The sequence below is a fragment of the Papio anubis genome, chromosome 17 (assembly GCF_008728515.1).
Source record: "Papio anubis isolate 15944 chromosome 17, Panubis1.0, whole genome shotgun sequence".
NCBI classification, from domain to species: Eukaryota; Metazoa; Chordata; class Mammalia; order Primates; family Cercopithecidae; genus Papio; species Papio anubis.
In genome coordinates this window covers 7,543,948-7,565,747 of record NC_044992.1, presented here as the reverse complement: position 1 = coordinate 7,565,747, position 21,800 = coordinate 7,543,948, and the positions used below count along the sequence as shown (strand labels likewise).

The following is a 21,800-nucleotide window of genomic DNA, read 5'->3' as shown; positions in this document are numbered from 1 at the left end:
CTTTCTAAGCCTCAGTGTTAACATCTGTAAAACAGAAGTGTAATAGACAGTTTCCTTGGGTATCCTTAGGGGATTGGTTCCGGGACCCCGTTGGATACCAAAATCTGAGGATGCTAAAGTTCCTGATATAAAATGGTACAGAAGTATTTGCATGTAACTTAAGTACAACCTCTTGTGTACCTTAAATATTTTCTAGATTACCTAATACAATATAAATGCTATGCAAATAGTTGTTATATTGTATTGTTTTTATTTGTATTATTTTTATTGTTGTATTGTTATTTTTTGTTTTGTTTTGTTTTTCAGATATTTTCTATCTGCTGTTGGTTAAATCTGAGGATGTATAGCTGGGCGTCGTGGCACACGCCTGTAACCCCAGCTACTCAGGAGACTGCGGCGGCAGAATCGCTTGAGCCTGGGAGGCAGAGGTTGCAGTGAACTGAGATCATGCCATTGGACTCCAGTCTGGGTGATAGAGCGAGATTCCGTCCCCCCACCAAAAAAAAAAAAAAAATCTGAGGATGTAGAACCTGTGGATACAAATGACCAACTGCACATGCCTCGTGAGATTCTCAAGGTATCAAATGAGGTTTATCAGATGAAGTGCTTAGCCCGGTTTCTAGCAGTAGCGAGTAAAATAGTGCTCCTCCCTCCCCTACACACTCAGAAGATGACCTCACCTTCCACTTTCTTGAAAAACCAGAAACCCCTGATGGAAAGTCCTGGAATCTGCAGCTCCTCCCAGGCCCAAGCTGTCCTATTCTAATACTTTCAAAGGCTTCCCTTCTTCCCATCCAAGGCAATCCCTCCCCCGTGCCTAGATCTATCCCCACTGGATGCAGGAGCCTCATTCCCCTGTCACCCCATCCCATGTCTCCCTCATAGTACTGGCTTCCCCTCTTCAGCATGCTGATGGCCTTAAACCTCTCCCTTCTTCAAAAGAGGAGCACAGGACCTCCGGTTCTGCCTCCCTTCTGGCTCCCAGAGGAGCATCTTGGAGAGCTGCATCATCACAGTCATGTCCTCTGGCCTTCTCTGGGAAGCATTTACTCAGGGAAGGACCAGTTTCTGGGATCAGCTCTGGTCTTGAGATAACCTGAGATCATCCATTTCAGCCACGCCATGGTTGGGCCTCTTCTCCAAGGGCCAGAAAGTCTTCTACCCCTTGGCATCATTGAGGACAAGGGCTCAGCACTGGACCCTCCTCGTTGCCCTTTCAGGGCCTGAAGCAGGCTGGAGCCTTCCAGTGCAGACCTTCAAAGCTGGGTATGCAGTCCCTCAGGTCTTGTTTCCACTGGGGCCCCGACCTTCCCCGCCCTCAACCCTGCCCTGGAAGAGAGTGTGGCAGGAGCTCTGGGTGCCCATCTCTATATTCTCGGATAAAGGCTAAGCCCTGGGGGAGGTGACCCCAGAGGCTGTGGTTGAGGACCAGCCAGTCAATGCAGGAGAACCCCTGTGGCCTCAGTGGCCTCCTGTGGCCTTGGTGGCCCCTGGTTGATAGTTGCAACAGGAACATGCTGATGGAGGCATGCAGCTTAGGAGTGGGTGATCAGGGCTGAGAGAGAGGCCTAGGAGATGACATGCTGGCCAGTGACAAAGGTAATGATGTTGAAGCGAGGCCATAAAGTGCGTGGCTATGGACAGGTGTCTGTTTGGCATAGTGGTTTGGGTGAGGAGGTGGAGTATATGGGAAAGCCTCCTGTTGAACTTGCAGCCATCAGCATATTGTAATCAAATGCACCAATATTTCGTCACTATGAAAACGTCACGAGGATTTTTGTTTGTCTGAGACAGTCTCACTCTGGAATGCAGTGGTGTGATCTCAGCTCGCTGCAACCTTGACCTCCTGGGCTCAAGTGACCCTCCTGCCTCAGCCTCCCGAGTAGCTGGGACAGAAGGTGTGCACCACCATGCTTGGCTAATTTTTGTGTTTTGTAGAGACAAGGTTTTGCTATGTTGCCCAGGTTGGTCTAGAACTCCTAGGCTCTAGTGATTCTCTTGCCTCAGCCACCCAAAGTGCTAGGATTATAGGCATGAGCCACTGTGACCAGCCATCGTAAGGGTTTTGAGGTATGAAGGAAGGAAAAGAAAGAGAAAGAAAGAAAGAAGGAAAGAAAAGAAAGAAAGAAAGAAAGAAGGAAAGAAAAGAAAGAAAGAAATAAAGAAAGAAAGAAAAGGAAGAAAGAAAGGAAAGAAAGAACGAATGAACAGAGAAAAGAAAGAAAAAAGAAAGAAAGGAAGAAAGAAAGGAAGAAAGAAAGAAAGAAAGAAAGAAAGAAAGAAAGAAAGAAAGAAAGAAAGAAAGAAAGAAAGGAAAGAACCCAACGCAACCTGACTTAAGCAGAGAAAATAATTTGCTGGCCCATGTTGCTTAAACAGCTGGACTTGGCTTTAGGCCCAGTGAGGTATCTCAGCTCAAACAGTAGCCATCAGGCCTTAGTCTCCCTCCATCTGCCAGTTCAGCTGTGTCTTTGTGGTGGCAAGGATCGCTCCATGTCCCATCCTCTCAGCAACCCCCAAGAAGACAATTTCTCCCCATGGCTTCGAACAACGTCCCAGCACCGAGCTTCATCAGCCTGGCCCAGCTCACCTGTCTGTCTTTGAGACCAGAGGAACGGAATGATTGGGCTGGCCTGAAGGGGAAAGTCAGCAGTCAGTTCTAGCCAGAATGGGGCACAGATGGCTGCCGGATGCCCAGCAGGACGGATGTGGGAAGGCAGAACAGCCGATGTCCATTACAGGTCATCCTGTCTGGGACATTGGGCCTGGCACAGGAACAGCTGGGCTCCCAGAAACTTAGGGGCCAGTCACCCACTGGTGATTTTGGAATAGTCTCTCCTGCTCTAGAGCTCCACCAGCAGGTTTGTGAGGGGTCAGAGGTGGAGTGTGGGTTGTTGGTGAGGTCCTGCCCAGAGACCAGTGGACCTCAACTTTCCCATCTGGGGGCCCTGTTCCTTCAGTCTTGGACTCTGGCTCCCGTGGTTGTAGGTTATGGTCCATGGGTCATGGAGTCATAGCATAGATAAGCTCTGTCCTTCTCTTCTTCTCTCTGCATACAATCAAGGGATGAAGTCACATCACCCACCTCAAAAGCATCAGAGACCCTGGTCTTTTCCAGCAGCCTGAGAGGCCTGAGACTTCCCCGACTGGTTCTCTGAGCAGAGGAGTTCCTGGGGGCTGTTGTCCCCAGCCACTTCCCCTCTTCAGGCCATCTCTAAGGTTCAACCCTATCTGAAACCCTCCCTGGAAATGCCAGGGCTGAGCATTCCAGAGATGGGGGTGTCAAGACTATCCCTCCGGGCTAAAAGCAGCACACACCACGACATGGAAGACAGCACGCCTTTATTTTAGCCACCCTCCCAGGACCCAGATAGCACGGCACATGCCCTGGTATCCACGGTGCAAGGTCCAGAAGAGCCCAGGGAACACAGCCCAGCAGTGCAGTGTCACAAATCCCTCCCAAGGAGCAGTTCACCCCACCTCCTCAAAGGGAGTGCCGGGAGTCCACTGCAGATGGGACAGGGAGCAGGGCCCAGGACCTGAGGAGCAGCACACACCAAAAAAAAAAGGCGCCGGGTGAGCCCCGGGACACGCTGTACAGTCTCTGCTGTGGATTGAAGCAGCAGCTATGAGAGGTCCCTGCTTTGGCCATCACTGCTCTGCCAGCTACAGAGCCATCTCCAAGGCAAGGACAACCCCGAGTGTGGGCTCCTGGCGCAGGCCAGCTGGCAGAGGTAGTGTAAACACATCTGACGGTGGGGGATGCCCAGTGCCAAGCCAGGCCCTGGTGCTCTCATGCGCTGGGAATTGCCCAGTCCCCAGGAACAGCGTGGGGAGGACTTGAGTCAGCAGAGCCCTGAGACTGGATAACTGACTGGGTCCAGGAAATGAGATTTCCAGAGAAAGGATGGAAACTGCAGAGAAAGGCAGGGAGAGACTGCCAGGCAGAAAGGGGACTGTGGGGACACAAAGAGAGGAGAATAGGGCAGAAAGGGAGATAGGAACAGAGAAAGGAGAGGCTGAGGCTTCATCTTTTCCCTTCTCTTCTCCCACTAGATCTGTGAACTCTGGGGTGGGGGTTCCCCAAGTTCTTTTAGCTGGGGAGGGATCAGGGCTCTTCTCCCCATCACATCTGGTCACTTGAGCTCGAGGCCAGCCTGGGAAGGAGGCTGAGCGAAGCTGGGAAGGAACTGGCTCAGCCCTGCCCACTCCACTTCTACCTCAAACTGCGTCTGCCCTCTGGCTCATTCTTCTCTGCTTCTGGGGGGAGCCCTGCCCAAGCCTGTCCCAGCTAATCTCTCTGCACGGAATCCTGGACTCTTCCTTGAGGCTGCCGAAATCTCACACCATTAACTATTCCAGGCCCTTCCAGGCAGGGATAGAGGGAAGGAAGGAGAAGGGCAGGAGGGTCGAAATCTCACACCATTAACTACTCCAGGCCCTTGCAGGCAGGGATAGAGGGAAGGAAGGAGAAGGGCAGGAGGGTCGGGTACGGGAGGGAAGAGACAGGAGACTGAGAGCTCTGTCCACATGGTCAGGCCCAAGGCCAGAGATGTGAATCTGCCCTTCAATCCCTGGGACCTAAGTACAGAGAAAATCTTAAGGAAAATCTTCAAGAATGTAAATAACTTTTAAAAATTTGTGTGTGTGCATGTCTGGGATTTATTTTGTTTTTAATCTTTAATTCATCATGTTCAAACACAATTTAAAATGTTTTTGAAATTGCGCTAAATTGCTCTCTCTAGCAACCTTACCTTAGGTAACCAGAACTTACAAGTGCTGGGTTTTCGATGTTTGATATTCTTCCTTTACCTTTAGGAAGGAGGGGAACACCACTAAGCCTGTGGAAGTCATGAATCAGTTAAAAAAAAAAAAGGCAAAGCTCCCTCCAGGGGCCCCTATAATCCTAATACCTGCTAAAGAGTCCCAAGCTCAGTGTCTACAGGCACCAGGAGGGAATATAAAGGAATGTTCAGAAAATCTTGGTGTCTCGGAGTCTGTGGGGAGTGGTGATATCTGGATAAAGGGGACTGTTACTCTTTAGCCGCAGCAGAATGTGGTTAAGTGGTGACACAAACCTCATGTGAGGCTTCCGATTTCAAGAGAAGGGGGAAATCTGCTATACATTTTTAAAATGTGGAAGCTCTTGATTTTTAAATGTTAGCTCAAAATGAAACACTTCATAGGCCAAACAAAACAAGTTTAGTGGCTAGTTTCCAGCCTGGCTTTATGAGACCCTTAGAGATTCTAAGATTTAAAGATCTTAGGGTGATTTAGTTCTATGATTCAGAAACTTTAATGAGCATGTCAATATTTTGCAGGAACTTGTTAAAATGCAGATCTTGACTGAGCAGGTCTGGGGTGGGGCCCTGAGAGCCTTCATTTCTAACGAGTTCGCAGGCAATGCTGACCCTGGCCCACCAACCACACTTGGCGTGGTGAAGGTTTAGTTCCAGAATTCCCTCTCACTGTCGTACCCCTGGTCAATGATGTCTCCAGTTCTGCCTTCACCCCTCCAGGGACTGGATACTCACTACCTCTGGTGGCAGCCTAGGTGGTTTCCTAGCCTGCTGCAAACTTCTTCCAGGGTCTGTAGCAAGGGTGACAGACACCGAGAGTCAAATGTGCCAAGGCCCAGGCTCTAGAAGGTCAGAGTTTCACAAAGGAAACTTCAGCTGGGGACTTGCCAGGACAGGGCATTGGTAATTGTTGCGAAGATCTAAGCAGAGGTCAGGCGTGGTGTCTCACAACTGTAATCCCAGAACTTTGGGAGGCCGAGGTGGGCAGATCACTTAAGGTCAGTTCAAGACCACCCTGGGCAACATAGTGAAACCCCGTCTCTACTAAAACCACAAAAAAAAAAAAAAAAAAAAAAGTTACGCAGGCGTGGTGGCAGGTACCTGTAATCCCAGCTACTTGAAAGGCTGAGGTAGGAGAATTGTTTGACCCTGAGAGGAGGAGGTTGCAGTGAGTCGAGATTGTGTCACTGCACTGTACTCCAGCCTGGGTGACAAAGTGAGACTCAAAAAAAAAAAAAAAAAAAAAATAAGTAGAGAGGATTTTCTGTCCAACTGCTTGCTCAGCAGCTCCCAGTTAAACAGAGAATGCTGCTCTTCTTTGGGTGTTCTGGTTAGTCAAGGTGTGGTGCAATTTCCTTTCCCCAAAGCCTTGAAGCAAGCTTTTCTCTGCACTTGGGCATTACCTGATTGTGCCACAGGAGAAGCAGCCAGTTTCTGACTGGTGGGAGATGGAGATAGGAATGAAGCTTGAGGCTGAACAGAAGCCCTTGCCCCCTCAGGCCATGTGACAAATCCTGCTCTGGTGGAACAGAACTCCACTTCCTCTGGGGTTTCCACTTCCTCTGGGGTTGGGACATCAATCCCAGATCCTCCTTCCTGGGTCCTTGAGAGACACTGGGAAGCGGAGAATCCCTGACCCTCACATCCCCTGATGGATTCAGGGTTCCTGGTGCTGAGGGCCACAGCCACCCAGCTGTCAGGGGCACAGGGGCCATGGGAACCATTTAGGCCACCCCTCATTTCGCCACTGAGGGGATCACAGCAGACAGTGCGTGACACTTTCCCAAGGTCACATGGCTGGTTTGCAACCAGCTCTTGTAAAGGCCCAAAATCCTTTGAGGCAGAGCTGGGCAGAGTCCACCAGCATTAGCCAGGCTTCCAGTCACCTATAGCAGCAACTTTCAGGAAAAGGACCTTCCAGAACAATCCTGAAGAAAAGAGGGGTATCTCAGAGGGAAGTTGAGGAAAGGGGTCATGGGGTTCACCTAGGAAGGAGTGGGTCACGGGTCAGTTTCTTGCAGGAGGGGAGTGAGCAGAGCCTCTGCTTTCACATTGTCCTCTGGTGACTGCTGCCCCCTAGAGTTGTCTCCTGTGCAATGCACAGCCTGTGAGGCTTCTGGGGAAGCCAGGTTTATGTGATGGGGATGAGATAGGGCCAGGGAAGGGGTCACAGAAGGCCCCAATTATAGAGTTTCCTAAGCCTGGATTCCCAGACCACTCCAGACCTACTGAGCCAAAATTTCTGCAGCGGTGCTTGCCTGCCAGGGGAAGCCCCGGGGTTTAGGAACCAGCCTCGGCTCTCTTAAGTCAGAAAGGGATTGGGACACCTGGCTTGGGTGGGACGTTCTGCAGGCAGCAGAGGGGACGCGGCAGTTGGGGTGGGGGCGGAGGGGGCAGCACCTGTCCGGGGCCTCACTTCTCAAGAGAACTGGCCCGGCCGCGCCTTCTCCAGCTTCCGTCGCCGCTCGGGTGGGATCTCCTGCAGGCTAATGCCGTGGTTGCTGGACCTGCAAGGAGGGGGCGGTGACCTCAGGGAAAGGGAATGGGACGTGGGGGGCAGGGCCCACGTCATCGCTGCCTCACGCGCGGGGCGTCAGACACAGAGCCGGAGGCAGCGATCCCTCGTCCCTTGCCCTGCCACGGAGACCAGCCACTCACCCCGGTTGCAGGTCAGGCGGTTTGGGGATAGGCTTGTTGAAGCCGCGTCTGCCCACTAGCCAGAAAGTGTCCTCGGCGCCCTTGCCCTGGGGAGACATGGGAGAGGGAAGGACTTAGGCGGACTGGGGTGAGGGGTGGGGGATCTCGAGGTCTGGATGGAACTGGGAGACCGGGTCAGGAAGGGTGAGCTGAGGTTGCAGCCGTGGCCCGGGATGGGCGGGGCCTCCAGGAGGGGGCGGGGTCCTGCCTCACCTTCAGCTCCGTGCGGCCTCGCAGCTCCACCTGGTAGCCCGAGTCCAGGGCACGGAGAATCCCCACGGTGCTCAAGTTCACGTGGATGCGGTAAGCTGTGGCGGTGGGGGACGCCGTGAGCTCGGGACTCACCTCCCGTGTCCCCCTCCCACCTCCCCCTCTTGTCCCCGTCACACTCACGCAGCCCGGTGGACTCCATGCGTGAGGCGGTGTTGACCGTGTCCCCAAACAGGCAGTACCGCGGCATGGTGAGGCCCACCACGCCTGCCACGCATGGACCTGTGGAGATGCTGGGGGTTGGCGGGGCTAGCAGGACCGGCAGCTGGGCTGCACCTGGGTAGAGCCTTGGAGGATCTTCGCACCCATAACCTCCACCAGCTCCCCAAATAAGCCTTGTTAAGCTCATCCTCTTTAAGGTAAGCCCCACTCCCCACTCCATGAGTTGCCTCCTCTACAGGAAATCTGGAGCCAGGCCCTAGAGAGGGAGATGGGCTGGAGCCTGGGAAGACCCGGGAGTTACCTGAGTGCAGGCCTATGCGAATGCGCACGGGAACCTCAGGCATATGGCGCATGCGGAAAGTGCCCACAGCACTGAGGATGTCCAGCGACATGTTGGCGATCTCTGCCGCGTGTCGCTGCCCATTCCTCTGGGGCAGCCCCGAGGCCACCATATAGGCGTCCCCTATTGTCTCCACCTGGGCGAAAAAGGAGTTGTGTGAATTCCCTTTTGAGTATTCCTCCCCTGCACACAAAGCGATTGCCTCTTGTCACGGGGTCCACCTGGGGTTAATGCAGAACCAGGTTGCTAGTGGAGGGACTGAGCTGGGGACTGGAGGAATAAATAAGGGACAGGAGGTCTGGGAAAGAAGATTGATTGGGCAGGTAGGCTAGGGGCTGAGCAGGAAGGGCTGGCCTGGAGGCTGGTGAAGCTGAATTGAAGGTCAGGAGGGCTTGGCCCCTACACACTCCACCTTGTAGACATCGTGGGAACCAATGATGGCATCAAACAGCGTGTAGAGGTCGTTGAGCAGGTCCACCACCTCAATGGGCTCACTCATGGCAGAGATGGTGGTGAAGCCCACTATGTCACTGAAGTACAGTGTCACTTGCTCAAAGTATTCGGGCTCCACTGGTGTCCCCGTCTTCAAGGCCTCAGCCACAGACCTAGGGATAGCAGGCAGTGAGGTCACCTGGGGCCACTCTGCCTGGCTGGGCTCCAGCTGCCCTCCCAGCCCACCCCTTCCCACTGGCACCCACGGAGGCAGCATCTGTGTAAGCAGCCGGTCTGTCTTCTGCTTTTCCAGCTCCAGCTCCTCTGTGCGCTCCCGGATCAGATCCTCCAGGTTACTGGAGTACTGCTCCAGCATCCGAAGCATCGAGTCGATGATGTTCGTCTTCCGACCCTTGTTGATGTTCTTGAACTAGCAGTAGAAGGAAGCCGGTGAAGCTGCTGAAGACCTGGGCTGCCATGCCCTTTTCATGCCCCCCTCATGGGCTCTCTCATGGGGCTGTTCACTCTGAACACCCCCCTCCCCACCACCATTCATCTACTATTCGTCAAGCACCCCTGGGGTGCTAGGCACTGTGTCTTCAGACATGATTAGGAGGCACGTGGGAAATGAGGCTTCCCAGAGGGCGGTTGTTCTCAGCTAGTAATTGACAGGGCACTGGAGCCAGCCCAATCCTTGGACTCCCAGGCCAACGGTCTTTCTGTCACAGGAGGCCAAGCACATACTTGGTTCTCAATCAATGTTATTTGAATTGAATTGAATATTCCTCCCACCCAGACAGAACTCCATGTCCCACTCCAAAGGCCTCCACAGCCTCCGTTCTAATTCTGCCCCACCAAACCCCAAGTCCTCAGGCTACTCCTTAGGAGGCAGCCTGGAAGGCCAGAGGTCCTGCCAGCCTGCCTGCCTGCAGCTGTCTCAGGTTGCTGACAAACATCTGGGATCCCAGAGGCCAGCCCAGTCCTTGCCCACTCCCAGCCCCTGACCAGGTCGAAAGTGTGGTCCATGGAGGGCCGAAGTTCCGGCTGCTCTGCCCAGCACTGCTTCATCAGGTGGATACACTCCACAGGTGCCTGGTCCATGGACACCAAGGGTCGACACAGTGGAGGGGGGCTCCGCACCCTCTGCACCACTTCTGGAGGCATGAGAGGACAGTGAGGGGGAGTGCCCTAGAACACAAGCTGCCTCTGACCCTGGCCTGACTGTTGAAGACCAAGATGTGGGAGGGGGTGCCTGGCAGGGGTTTCTTTACATCAGAGCTTCAGTGTGTGTGTGTGGAGGGAGAGTACGGTGTGGAGGGAGAGTACGGTGTGGAAGGGGGTTGCTAGGAGGAACAAGAGGACCTCGAACTCTGGGGGTCAGTAAGAGGGGACATAGGCAAAGAAACTAACATTTATTGTACGTAAGACAAGTGAGGGATAAGTGATCAAGTAGCTTGCTCAGAGTCCTGTGGGGAAGGGATGTAGATTGGAACCAGATTGGACTACCCTCTTACCCACTCCCCCTCCCCTGCTCCTCCCAGGGACCCCTGAGAACAGAGAGGAGCCTGCTCTGTCAGTTGTGGGAGCAGTTTGGGTCCAGGATCAAGACAGAGGAAGCTGTTGTGTTAGGACCTCATGAACCACCCTCCCCACCCTGGCCATGCACGGCTTTCTGTACTGGGACCCGCAGACGCCAGCTTTAAGGGGCCTCCGTATAATTGAGTTTCATCACTGGGCTTCGCTTTAGAGGAAAGAGTGAGGCTGGCTCTGTTCTAACTGCAGGGTGCCCCTCTGGCCCGAACTCCATGCACAGGGCAGCCTTACCCTCGGGAGTGAGCTCCAGCATGGCATAAGGGGCACTGCGGCACACCACTTCTTGCATGATGATGGCCAAGCTAAAGACGTCACCAGCCAGCGTTCCCCGGCGCTCCAGGGCCGGGTCCCTAAGCAGCTCCGGGGCTGTCCACAGCTGGTCTGGGGATGGGGAAGGGGCTGTGGGGCCACTGGGAAAGACTCCCACCCTCATCAGAAAGCCCAGGTTGGCACCCAGACACCACCAACTCTGCAGCCTGAGACCAGTCTGAGACCCTGCAACCTGAGACCAGCCCTACAACTATCTCTAGGAGCCGTCTCAGAGAAAGCCTGGCCCTCACGAATAGGCCTTGCCCTTCAGACAAGGTGGTGCCCAGGGAAGGCTCCGTCTCTTGAGCGCAAGCCCCACCCTCAGGCAAACTTCCAGTTAGAGCAAACCCAGCTGCAGGCAGCTCAGGCACAAGTCCCGCCCCCAGCAGCCCCGTCTCCTCAGTCACAGAGCCCACCCTCTCAGAGGCCACGAGATCTTTTTCTGTAGCAGTTGTGTCTGGTGGATGCGGGATGGAGAGAGTGCAAGGGCGGAGGTAGGGAGGAAGCAGGGGAGAAACCCTTGAAATAATGGGGATCCCGGTGGATGCCCATCTGAGCAGGGAACTCTTACCCTCTGCTCTGGGAGGCTCCGGTAGCACCTTCTGTGCTTCCAGCAGTCTCCCGTGGCCGTGGTCAGTGATCTTGAGTACGAATCTGCCATCCACTATGCAGTTCCGTGACTTCAGCCGCCCATGAGCTACGCCTCGATGGTGCAGATACCTTATTCCCTTGGAATGGGTAGGGTAAGAGGCAGCCTCAGCCTGCTTGGTTCCCTTGCTCCCCATCCCTGCCCCCAGGACGTCACCCCACCACCCCCCGACACACACCTTGATCAGGTCCAGCAGGAGGGAAGACTTGAACATCCAGTCCAGCTTTATTTCTCTCTGAGCGAGGAGGTCCTGGAGGGAGCCCCGCGTGCAGTGCTCTGAGACCACAGCCAGGTTGCCCTCCCAGAGGGCGGCAGGGCCTTCTGCTCCCCGAGCCAGGAAGAGCCCCAGGTAGAGGGCCACGTTCTCATGCCGGAGCTCCTGGAGCTGAGAAGGGGATAGTTGACTGGCATTTTCTGCCCAGGGGCAATGCAGGGAGGGGCCGTTAATCAAGATCTGTTTTTGAGTATCCAAACTCAGAAGATGAGATTTGTACAAATGGTGGATGAAATGGTTGATAGGGTATGTAGGGAGGCTCTCTTCTACACACAGTTCTCTTTTTGGAAAAAACAATATAGTCAAGGGCCACTGTTCGGATACCGAGTATGGTTTAGCCTAATGCTGTGAATGAAAAGACAATTTTGCATTGGTGATCAGGACCCAAGCAGGTTCGGATTTATTGATCATAAGCCTTTTTTTTTTTTTTTTTAGACACGAGGTCTCACTCTGTTGCCCAGACTGGTATGTAGCGGCATGATCATAAGTCACTGCTACCTTGCATTCCTGGGTTCAAGCGATCCTCCGACCTCAGCCTCCTGAATAGCTGGGACTACAGGCTTGTGCCACCATGCCTAGACAACATTTTACATTCTTTTTCTGTAGAGATGGGAGCCTTGCTATATTGTCCAGGCTGGTCTTGAACTCCGGGATTCAAATGATCCTCCCACCTCAGCCTCTCAAAGTGCTGGGATTATAGGCCTGAGCCACCACGCCTGGCCCCAACCATAAAACTTTGAACTGCCTGGGTCTTAAGGGAAACAGCTCATGAAGGACAAGCTCCTGGAACCACCATCCTCTCCTTCTCACTTAACAGCCTTTGCTGGGAGAACCAGGGAGGAGCTATGCCACTTTCTTTCTTTTCTTTTATTTATTTATTTATTTATTTTTTCAGATAGTCTTATACTATCACCCAGGCTGGAGCGCAGTTGGCCAGTCTCGGGTCACTGCAACCTCCGCATCCTGAGCTCAAGTGATTCTCCCGTCTCAGCCTCCTGAATAGTTGGGATTACAGGTGTGTGCCACCATACCTGGCTAATTTTTGTATTTTTAATAGGGACGGGGTTTCGCTATGTTGGCCAGGCTGGTCTTGAACTCCTGACCTCAGGTGGTCCACCCACCTCGGCCTCCCAAAGTGCTGGGATTACAGGCATGAGCCACCGTGCCTGGCCTGAAGCTGTGCCACTTTCAAAGGACACCAGAAATGGCTTGTGCCTGCAACCGAGCCGGTAGCTGCTGTGCTGGGCGTTACATCATCGTGTCAATCAGGTCTGAGACTCCCACCCTCCCCAAGTTAGGGAAGACAGGACTGACTGTGCTGCAGGACAGTGACCTCACAATTGGGGCATGCTGGAAAAAAAGGTGGCTTAGCTGGCTGACTGGTGCCCTTTCTAGATTGTCCTTGGTCCACATGCCCAATAAGGGGATACTTTTTTTTCTTTTTCTTTTTTTTTTTTTTTTTTTTGAGACGGAGTCTCGCTCTGTCACCCAGGCTGGAGTGCAGTGGTGCGATCTCGGCTCACTGCAAGCTCCGCCTCCCGGGTTCATACCATTCTCCTGCCTCAGGCTCCCGAGTAGCTGAGACTACAGGCACCCGCCGCCATGCCCGGCTAATTTTTTTGTATTTTTAGTAGAGACGGGGTTTCACCATATTAGCCAGGATGGTCTTGATCTCCTGACCTCGTGATCCGCCTGCCTCGGCCTCCCAAAGTGCTGGGATTACAGGCGTAAGCCACTGCGCCTGTCGGAAAATTTTGGTGGATACTTTTCATTTTAAACACCTGGTGTTAAATGGTGATCAAGTTCATTAACCCCCATACACATAGTCCACTTAAGTCACTGCATCTGTGACCAAGAGCTCCTGTAGAGGAATCAGGGAAGGAGGCCAGGCCCAGGCTGCATGGTGTGGAGGTAAAGGGAGACACTAAGGTCGTAAGGACCAGAATAAGCCATTTTACAGCCTCCTTGCCAACTTTCCACTTCATTCAGAACGTCTAGGGTTATTCTGCAAAAGTGGCCCGACAGAACCAGAAACTCATTTTTTTCTTTTCTCTTTTTTTAAGACAGAGTTTCACTCTTGTCACTCAGGCTGGAGTGCAATGGCACCATCTCAGCTCATTGCAACCTCTGCCTCCCAGGTTCAAGTGATTCTCCTGCCTCAGCCTCCTGAAGTAGTTGGGATTACAGGCGCCCGCCACCATGCCCAGCTAATTTCTTTGTATTTTTAGTTGAGACGGGGTTTCACCATGTTGGCCAGGCTGGTCTTGAACTTCTGACCTCAGGTGATCCACACGCCTCGGCCTCCCAAAGTGCTGGGATTACAGACGTGAGTCATTTTTTATTTTCTATCATTTGCTCAACAAACATTCACTGCGTCTCTCTAATGTTCCAGACACTGTGTTGGGTGCTGGGAATACAATGGAGGGGAAGGAGGAGGCCCTCACTCAGCTTACAGTCCAGTAAGAGAGGCAGAAACAAGCAGGCAGACAGAAGAACATATAACTGCACATTGCAACAAGATCGAAGGAAAGAACTAGTGGTGTGACAGGGAATAATGAAAGCCTACTCCAGGGTGAAGGAAACAACTTTTTTTCTCTTAATTTTGACAGGGTCTTGCTCTGTCACCAAGACTGCAGTGCAGTAGTATGATCACAGCTTACGGTAACCTCCAACTCCTGGGCTCAAACAATCCTCCCTCCTCACCCTCCAAAGAGTAGCTGGGACTACAGGCATGTGACGCCACACCCAGCTAATTTTTAATGTTTTGGAGAGACGGGGATTCTTTATGTTGCCCAGGCTGGTCTTGAACTCCTGGCCTCAGGTGATCTTCCCTCACATCTGCCTCTCAAAATGCCAAGATTACATGTATAAGCCACCACACTCAGCCAGAGGGGACACTTAACTGAGACCTACCTCTGTACCCAGCTGCAAAGAGAAGGCAAGAAGGGAGAAACCGATGGCCACCTAGGCCCCATCACAGGCCCAAGTCTCACCTTGGAGAAGGCCGTCTTGGTTGCTGGGCGGATAGCTATGTGCTGATCCCCTGGGAATTTCTTCAGCCAAACCCTGTCTCCCTGCAGCAAAGAGGACGGGGGTAGGGAACTCAGTCTCTTAAAATCCCATGATGGACCCCTCCCCCCCATTTCCATTGGCTCACTGTCCCAGAATGCATCTTCCATGTGACAAAACGCATTGAAGCAAGGGGTTTGATGTCTGCCCATCCGCTTCACAGGCACCCGGGAGAGGACCCACCCCTGGATGACAGATATTCAGAAGCTATGGATGGCTGTCCTCACTACCCCAGGGGTGCCCACCAATAATCCTGTTAAGTGAATTAATACAACCACAAGCATCATCGACATCACAACCCTCATCACCATCCACTGCCATGAGAGAGCATGTTCTGGGAGTAAAGAATCTGGATATATCAGGCTTTATTGTAAAGTAACTGAACTATAGACAGCTCCCCTCCGGATGCTGGACCTCATCCTCAGCTGTTGGCAAGGCAGGTGCATGGGCAAGGGACCTGTGCAGTCACACAGGTCCTCATGCTCAGAAAGGCCCGAACTTGGTTCAATGACCTCCTGCCATCATCTTGAATGAACGAGGAGCCCCTCATTTCTATCTTGCCCTGGATCTCGCTAATTACGCAGGTGGCCCTGTCTGTTTATAAGGGATTTGGACTAGAAGGGGATTGGGGTTTAGTACTGACCCCTAAGGAGCATTTGGAAATAAATGTGGGGACATTTTTAATTGTCACAAAAACTAGGAGCTACATTTGGTGGACAGGGCCAGAGACAAGAAACACTGAACATTCTTCAAGGCACAGAGTAGTCCTATTCAATTTAGGACAATCTGCCCCAAATGACAATAGTGCCTCCTCTGAGAATTGGCCGTGATAATCTCCAGGTGACATGATAGGAGCCTCTGCATTCCTTCCCATGACCTGAAGCCCAGGAGCTTTAAATTTCTACTCTCTTGATTTGCTCAACACTCTCAGCTCTCTCTGAATCTGTTCTCATTATCTCCCCTCCACTTGACCACATTCACATTTACCAGCCCCAAAGTTTATGTCCTAATACTTTTGTGACTTTCTTTTCCCCCTCTAGGGGTTGCTGTTCCTGAGTCTGGTCTGGATTGTGTGGAAATGCTGAGGGGTAGGGCCAGAGGCTCTGATCGGGTAGGAGATGGCCTCAGTGGCCACACCAGGTTGCATGCTGGTCCCGGCATGCTCCCCAGCAGCTCCAGCCTTCAGTCTCTGGGTCACTGTGATTAGCTTTTGAGGAGCCCTCACCCAGACAGTGGCTAGGGAAAAATCCTTGGGGAGGGAAGATTCTTAGGTTCTTCCCTTTGAGGGATCCATGACCTTTCCCTAGATCCTGTCTGGGCTCCCATCCCCCATCTCCTGGAGCCTGCAGGATCTGGCATGACTCCCTGTCCTCTTGAGAGTACGCCTCCCCTCTGCCCAGGGCCTGAGCATTCTTCCCCTACTGTCTCTCTGTCTGGCTGGGGTCAGGCTCACCTCATAGACGCCAACGTTGGGGCTGTCCGTGGGTTGGCTGGGGCCACTGCGAACGTCTGACATACTGCGGGCAGCCAGACTTGATCGACTCCCCTGGGCCACCTAGCAGGTAGAGGTCAATGCAAGAGGTCAAAATATATTCTAGTGTCAGAGTTCTGGGTTGAGGTCAGGCTGAGTTTTGGGGATGTAAAGATGGGAGGCGAAGGAATCTCAATGAGGGAAGGTGATGATGACATTACTCCCCAAGTGCACGCCTTACAGTTTACAAAGCAAACATTCATTTTCTTGTTGCAGCTTCACCTCCCACCCAGGAAAGTAGTCAGGACAGGTACTGTTACCCTCATTGCACAGATGAGGGTGCTGATCCCTACACTTCAGACTTGGGACAGAACTGGGGTAGAAATCAGGCTTCCCAAGTAGGGAGCTGGGGTGGGGACTTTCCCAGGGAAGGAACCAAATTTACAGAAAGAAGACAACTGGCTCCTGCCTCCCTGCCTCCCCCACCTTTCGAGAGGTGCCCCCATGTGGGTGGAGAAAGGTGATGTCGTCCACAGTCAGGATGATCTTGTTGGGACCGGAGACCATTTGAATGTGAAGTAGCTGGTGCCTGGTGGAGAAAGAGGTCATCTCCACCAAGGGCACCAAGGTCCGTGAGAAGAGAGCAGCAGGGGATGGGGCGGAGGGATAATGCTGGCTCAGGGGAGGGGTCCTGGAGGGCAGCCATCCCCAAACCAGACATCCCTGGGACTCTACCAGCCCACCAGAACCCCCTCACCCCAAGAAAAATCTCTTCTACTCTTGAGTGAACCCAGACTGCTGTTTTTGATGCAGACTTCCATTTCTGGCACAAACTCACTTCCTACTTACCTCATTCCACTACTCACCTCACATAATGGGCCAGGAAGGCCCCAGCCAGCCCCATCCCAACCACCAGGAGGAAGCCAAGAAAGACGAGGCCCGGCTCCAGTCCTGAAGGGACAGTGACAGGAGGTATACTGAGGAGCGATATCAGGGGAGGCCTCTTCTCTAGGGAGGCATGGAGTCATGCCAAATGCTGGCCCCTCCAGGAAAGGGGGATGGGGGCCAGCATTTGGCAGGCCTGTGACCTCTAGGGGGAGGTCATAGATTCCTCAAAGGGGAGAGTCTGGGAATGCTAGAAAGTTTCCAAGAGGGCTTTGGAGCTCAGCAAGAGAGGGGTCCTGTGCAAGCCAGGGGCGGGGAGAGGGCCTAGAAGGGCATCGAAGATGGATTACAGGATAGAGTCCACTCTCTTTCACCACTTCGTGGATGGTCCATGGGGATTCTCTCAGTGGGGGCTGGGGTGCTTGCCCTCACCTCCACCGCAGATGTTGTTTGGATCGAACCAGCACGAGGGGTCAGGTCCGGGTGCTGATCCCCCACGCGGGAAGTGCATCGGGGTCCCGGCGGAGAGAAGGGAGCCCCGGGTAGGATCCAGCATGTATGTGGCAAAAAGCCGGTCTCCCACCGCGTCCGTGTCTAGCAGCACGAATGGAGGCTCCTCGTCTCCTCCTAGGCCCCCGCAGAAGCCAGGGACCTGCGCATCCCAGACGTGGCGGGCCACAGCTGCTCCGGACACCCATCTGCCACCCGCTGCAGCCCGCGCTTCTGCCACACCCCTCGCCAGCAAGAAGACCGCGTCGTAGATGGTGCCAAAGAGTGGGGAGACCTGGAGAAGGACAGTAGGGGCTCAGAGGTCGGGGTCACAGTCCACAGACAGACCAGAATTCCCTGGCCACGCCAATTCTTTCACAGCCGGTCAAGCCCAGGGTATCCACTGTTCCCACCTTCCAGTTAGTTGTTCCTAGGATCCCTCCCCATTGGCTATCTCTTCCTCCCTCCCCATTGGCTAACTCTTCTTCCCTTCCCATTGGCTATCTCTTCCTCCCTCTCCATTGGCTATCTCTTCCTTCCTCCCCATTGGCTAATGTTTCATCTCTCCCCATTGGCTAGCTCTTCCTCCCTCCCCATTAGCTAACTCTTTGTCCCTCCCCATTGGCTAACTCTTCCCCTCTTTCCATTGGCTATCTCTTCCTCCCTCCCCTATTGGCTGTCACACCTGCTCTCCCCACTAACTGGTTCCTCTTTTCAGGACTCAGCCTCCTCTCTGACCATTGGTTGATTCTAACTCTCCATAACCTGTAGATTCTCTCTTCTTCCTGTTGGTTGCCCAGAATATAGTTTTAATCTCATCACCTACCATTCACCTGAAAGCCTTCTCACCTATCTTTTGGTTGGCCTCTATTTTCTGTTTTTCCTTAAAAAAACAAAAAACAAAACTAAACAAAAACAAAACAAACAAAAAACCTTCTCCATTGTTACCACCCGAGCTTATCAGGCTTCTCTATTATTCCCAGTTGCCATCTCTCAGAGAGCCAGGCACTGTGCAGAGCACCAAAGATGTATCAGTGTACAAGACAGACCCTGTCTCAAGGAACCTTTCTTCTTGCCAAAGAGACAGGGGTGTTCAGGCAGTGCAATGAGTAAAAGTAGAGAAACTGAGGGAGCTGCAGAGACAGGAATGGGTGTCTCCAACCTAGGCTGGGGACAGAAGGAGCTGTGGGATGAGTCAGAATTATCCAGGGCAGGCAGGGACAAGAGAGAGGACACAGCACACTCAGAAGCTCAGAGGCAAAAGAGAAGGACACATTTAGAGAACACGGAGTAGCTTGGTCTGGCTGAAGTTCATGGAAGGTGGAAGAGAGAGAAAGACAGGAGAGCTGGTAAGCCATGTGGAGAGGCCTGCATCTATCCAGGGCAACAGAAGTCACTGTGAGGCTTTGAACAGGAGCACGACAGTGTGAGATCTGTCAGATTTCTGAAGCTTGATCTGGTTGTTGGGTGGAAAAGGGTGTTGGGCAGGTGAGTGTTGAAGCAAAGACCGTCTGAGAGATTATGTTTTGGGATTTGGGCTGGGGGTGCTGTGGCCTGAATCAGGGCAGTGACAGTAAAGATGGAGAAAGTGGACGAATTCAAATGATCTTTAGGAAGTAACAGTAACAGTGCTTGATGTCTGGAAGTGGGGGCGAAGAATTCAAGGAATCAAGGGTGACTCACAAGCTCAGAGGCTTGGGCAGCGGAGAGGACAGCCATGGTACTTACTGAGAGCTGAAGAGCTTTTCTCTCTACTTTCTTAACCTCCTTCTCGCCAGTGCCGACCCTCCCTCCATCACATGTCACTATGATTCCTAATCTGTATTCTCTTCTGACTATTCCCATCACCGCACCGCCCCACCTCCACTGGCCACCTCCAGTCCTCTTGGAGGAATCTAGGGGCATTGGTGGGAAATTGCAACCCCTATGACCCACAGCCTTCTCTCATGCAGCCCCCTGTGAGTTGGGCCTTTGTGGTGGTTAATTCACTGCCCATTGACATCTAAATTCCCTTCTCATAGTGGTTTCTAGTCCTCCTTTGTGGCTGGAGTAAAGTTAGATGATCTGAACTGGGATTCTGGGGACTTGGGGAACCCTAGGTAGTAGCTGGATGTTGGAAATGCACTATGGATCTGGTGAGGATTGCCCCTGGATCCACCCAGGGAACTTTCTGCTTCTTGCAAGGTGTCTAGGCCCTTAAAAAGCTAAGACCACCAGATGATGCCCCAGAGGAAATACCTCTGAACTAGGGATGAAGGTTGGATTGGCATCCTCCCTCCTTCCTGCTTTCAAGAACATCAAGTATTTATTTTAGACAGCTGGGAGTATGTGGTGGTGGAAATGGGTTTACTTTGAAGTCAATTGCAAAAGGTTTTGCAGTTGACAGTTCATTAGAGCTTACTGCTTGATGTTGGACTTGAGAGGTCTCATTGCCTACTCTCTGGAGGCAATCCCCATACACTAAGAGATCCCAGGCAAGGCCAGAGCCTCTGCATTACCTAGGAAACTCCAAACAGCTAGAGCTGCCAGTGGTTCTTTCTCCATTGGCTCCATCCTCCTCTCCCCGCTTTGGCTGTCCTCTCCCCTCTCCCTTGCCTTCTTCCCTCCTCCCAGGACCATCTACCTGCTGCAGATTGAGGTCAGAGGGCAGCTCGCGGCGCTCTTGGGCCCTGCGCAGGCTGTCCAACACGCTGCCTTCAGAGGGACAGTGGCGCGTGAGGGTGAGCACGGCATCATGGGCCCTGCGAAGCTGGGAGCTGTTGGCGAGTGCAGCTAAGGCCTCCGGGCCTGGGGACAAGGCGTAGTGGATTGTGTCGAAGGGCAGGAAGACCAGGGAGCCATCGGTCAGGCCCAGTTCCTCCGCGGCCTCCAGGAGGTAGCGCTGCTCCTCGCCGCCCAGCAGCACCGAGTGCATCACCATGATCACTGCTGCGGACAGAGGCTTGGCTCGCGGCGCCGCCCGGCTGCCGGCAGGACCCGCCGACCTCCTCGCACCCTGCAGGGGAGCCTACCTGTGACCCTGGGCCCGTCCCGAACCTTCCTCAGGGCCTCCCGGGCTCCAGACAGGTCCAAGGGCTCCATGGAAGTCACGGAGGCGACGGGCAGGCCCCGGGCCCTGAGTGCCGTGGACAGTGAGTGTCCCGCCTCCACCCACAGGTCCTGGGGGGCGGTGACCAGGGCCACGCGCGCCCAGCCGAATGCGCGAAGCAGGGCGTAGAGGGCGTCCGCTGCGGGGGTCAAGGCAGGGGCCGTGGTGCCCGCCGCCTGCGTCCCGGGGCAGCCCCAGGGCACCAGCGCGATCCCGGCTTCTTCGGCGAGTAGCTCGGCCGGCCGGCAGGCCGCAGGGTTCACCGGACCCACGAGACCCGACACGCGGGCCAGCGCGGAGGACACGGCCCCCAGCGAGCCCGGCGTCCGGCACGGCTCGGGCAGCAGCGCGACCTCGAAGCGGGGGCCGCCGGCCAGGTCGGGGTCGCGGTTCAGGCGGGCGGCGGCCAGGCGGGCTGCCAGGTCCGCGCGGGCCCGGGAGAAGATGGGGTCGCAAGCCCAGGGGCCCAGGACGCCCACCGTGAACACCGCGGAGAGGGCGGGGGGCTGCAGCAGGAGCAGGAGCAGCAGGAGCGGGAGCCGGGGCAGGGCCCGGGGGAGGCGGGGCAGGGCCGGAGCCCACCGCGCGGGGCCGCAGAGCCTGGGGTCCGGAAGCCCACCCGCTCGGCGGGCGCAGGCGGTCATTGCCGGCTTCTGCGAACACAGACGGAGAAGGCTGAGCGACTGAGACCCCTGGCCTCCCTTAGGGTTCTCCCCGTAACCCAGAGTTTCTCCAAGCCCGAGTAACCCATGGGATGATTCTGTTGCTACCGCCCCCTCCGGAGGCTGGGAAGACTAACTGGGGCCAAGGACACCGCTCCGAAGCCCCCTTCTGCCGCCCCGGCTTCCCGCTCCCATCCGGCTTGCCCCTCCCCCCGTTGGAGGCGTCAGGGGTCAGCAGGGACTCGCCCGCGCCCTCAGACCGACCCTATCCCAGCGGAGGGGCCTCTGACACTTACCGGGAAGTCCGGGGCTCGGGCCCACGGCCCCGGTGAGGGGTCACAGGGCCGGTCCCCCTTTTGACGCCCGCCCACAGGTCTTCCTTGCCAGCCCAGGCCAGGGCGGGGGCGTGGATACAGCCGGCCAGAGCCCTTAATCTCCCCAAGCTGATTAGGGTCCTTAATTAGGCAGGGAGGGGCGGGCTAGTGGAGGATGAGAGCCCCTACTGCGCCTTTCTGGGGTGGGATCTGTCCTGGGTTCCAGGTAGTCAGCCAGATCCTTTCCCCTCCATGCCTTCCAGCCCCCCACATCACCCTCATCACCACCACCCCTGC

The 21,800-nt window shown here is 54.3% G+C and overlaps 1 protein-coding gene across 1 annotated transcript; it reads right to left on the bottom strand.

The window, feature by feature from the left end:
• Positions 1-6,030: 6,030 nt before the first annotated feature.
• Positions 6,031-21,248, bottom strand: GUCY2D (guanylate cyclase 2D, retinal). Its single transcript, XM_009189617.3, has 19 exons — positions 20,451-21,248; positions 20,063-20,367; positions 17,383-17,734; positions 16,932-17,016; positions 16,552-16,654; positions 16,048-16,149; positions 14,519-14,599; positions 11,430-11,636; positions 11,174-11,330; positions 10,525-10,674; positions 9,706-9,854; positions 8,967-9,130; positions 8,681-8,873; positions 8,230-8,404; positions 7,890-7,988; positions 7,710-7,804; positions 7,458-7,543; positions 7,200-7,306; positions 6,031-6,727 (listed from the first exon to the last, which is right to left on the bottom strand). The coding sequence occupies exons 1-18, from the start codon at positions 21,169-21,171 to the stop codon at positions 7,219-7,221; spliced, it is 3,312 nt and encodes a 1,103-aa protein (XP_009187881.2). The 5' UTR covers positions 21,172-21,248; the 3' UTR covers positions 6,031-6,727; positions 7,200-7,218.
• Between the last annotated feature and the right edge of the window lie 552 nt (positions 21,249-21,800).

Bases quoted from the DNA above. Each gene is read 5' to 3' on its own strand.
- GUCY2D (XM_009189617.3), bottom strand. From the start codon at position 21,171: ATGACCGCCTGCGCCCGCCGAGCGGGTGGGCTTCCGGACCCCAGGCTC. The intron at 17,735-20,062 runs GTAGATGGTCCT...GTCCTTCTCCAG, and splicing joins CTGACCTCAATCTGCAGCAG to GTCTCCCCACTCTTTGGCAC. The intron at 11,637-14,518 runs GTGAGACTTGGG...TCCCCTTCTCAG, and splicing joins CCAAGACGGCCTTCTCCAAG to CTCCAGGAGCTCCGGCATGA.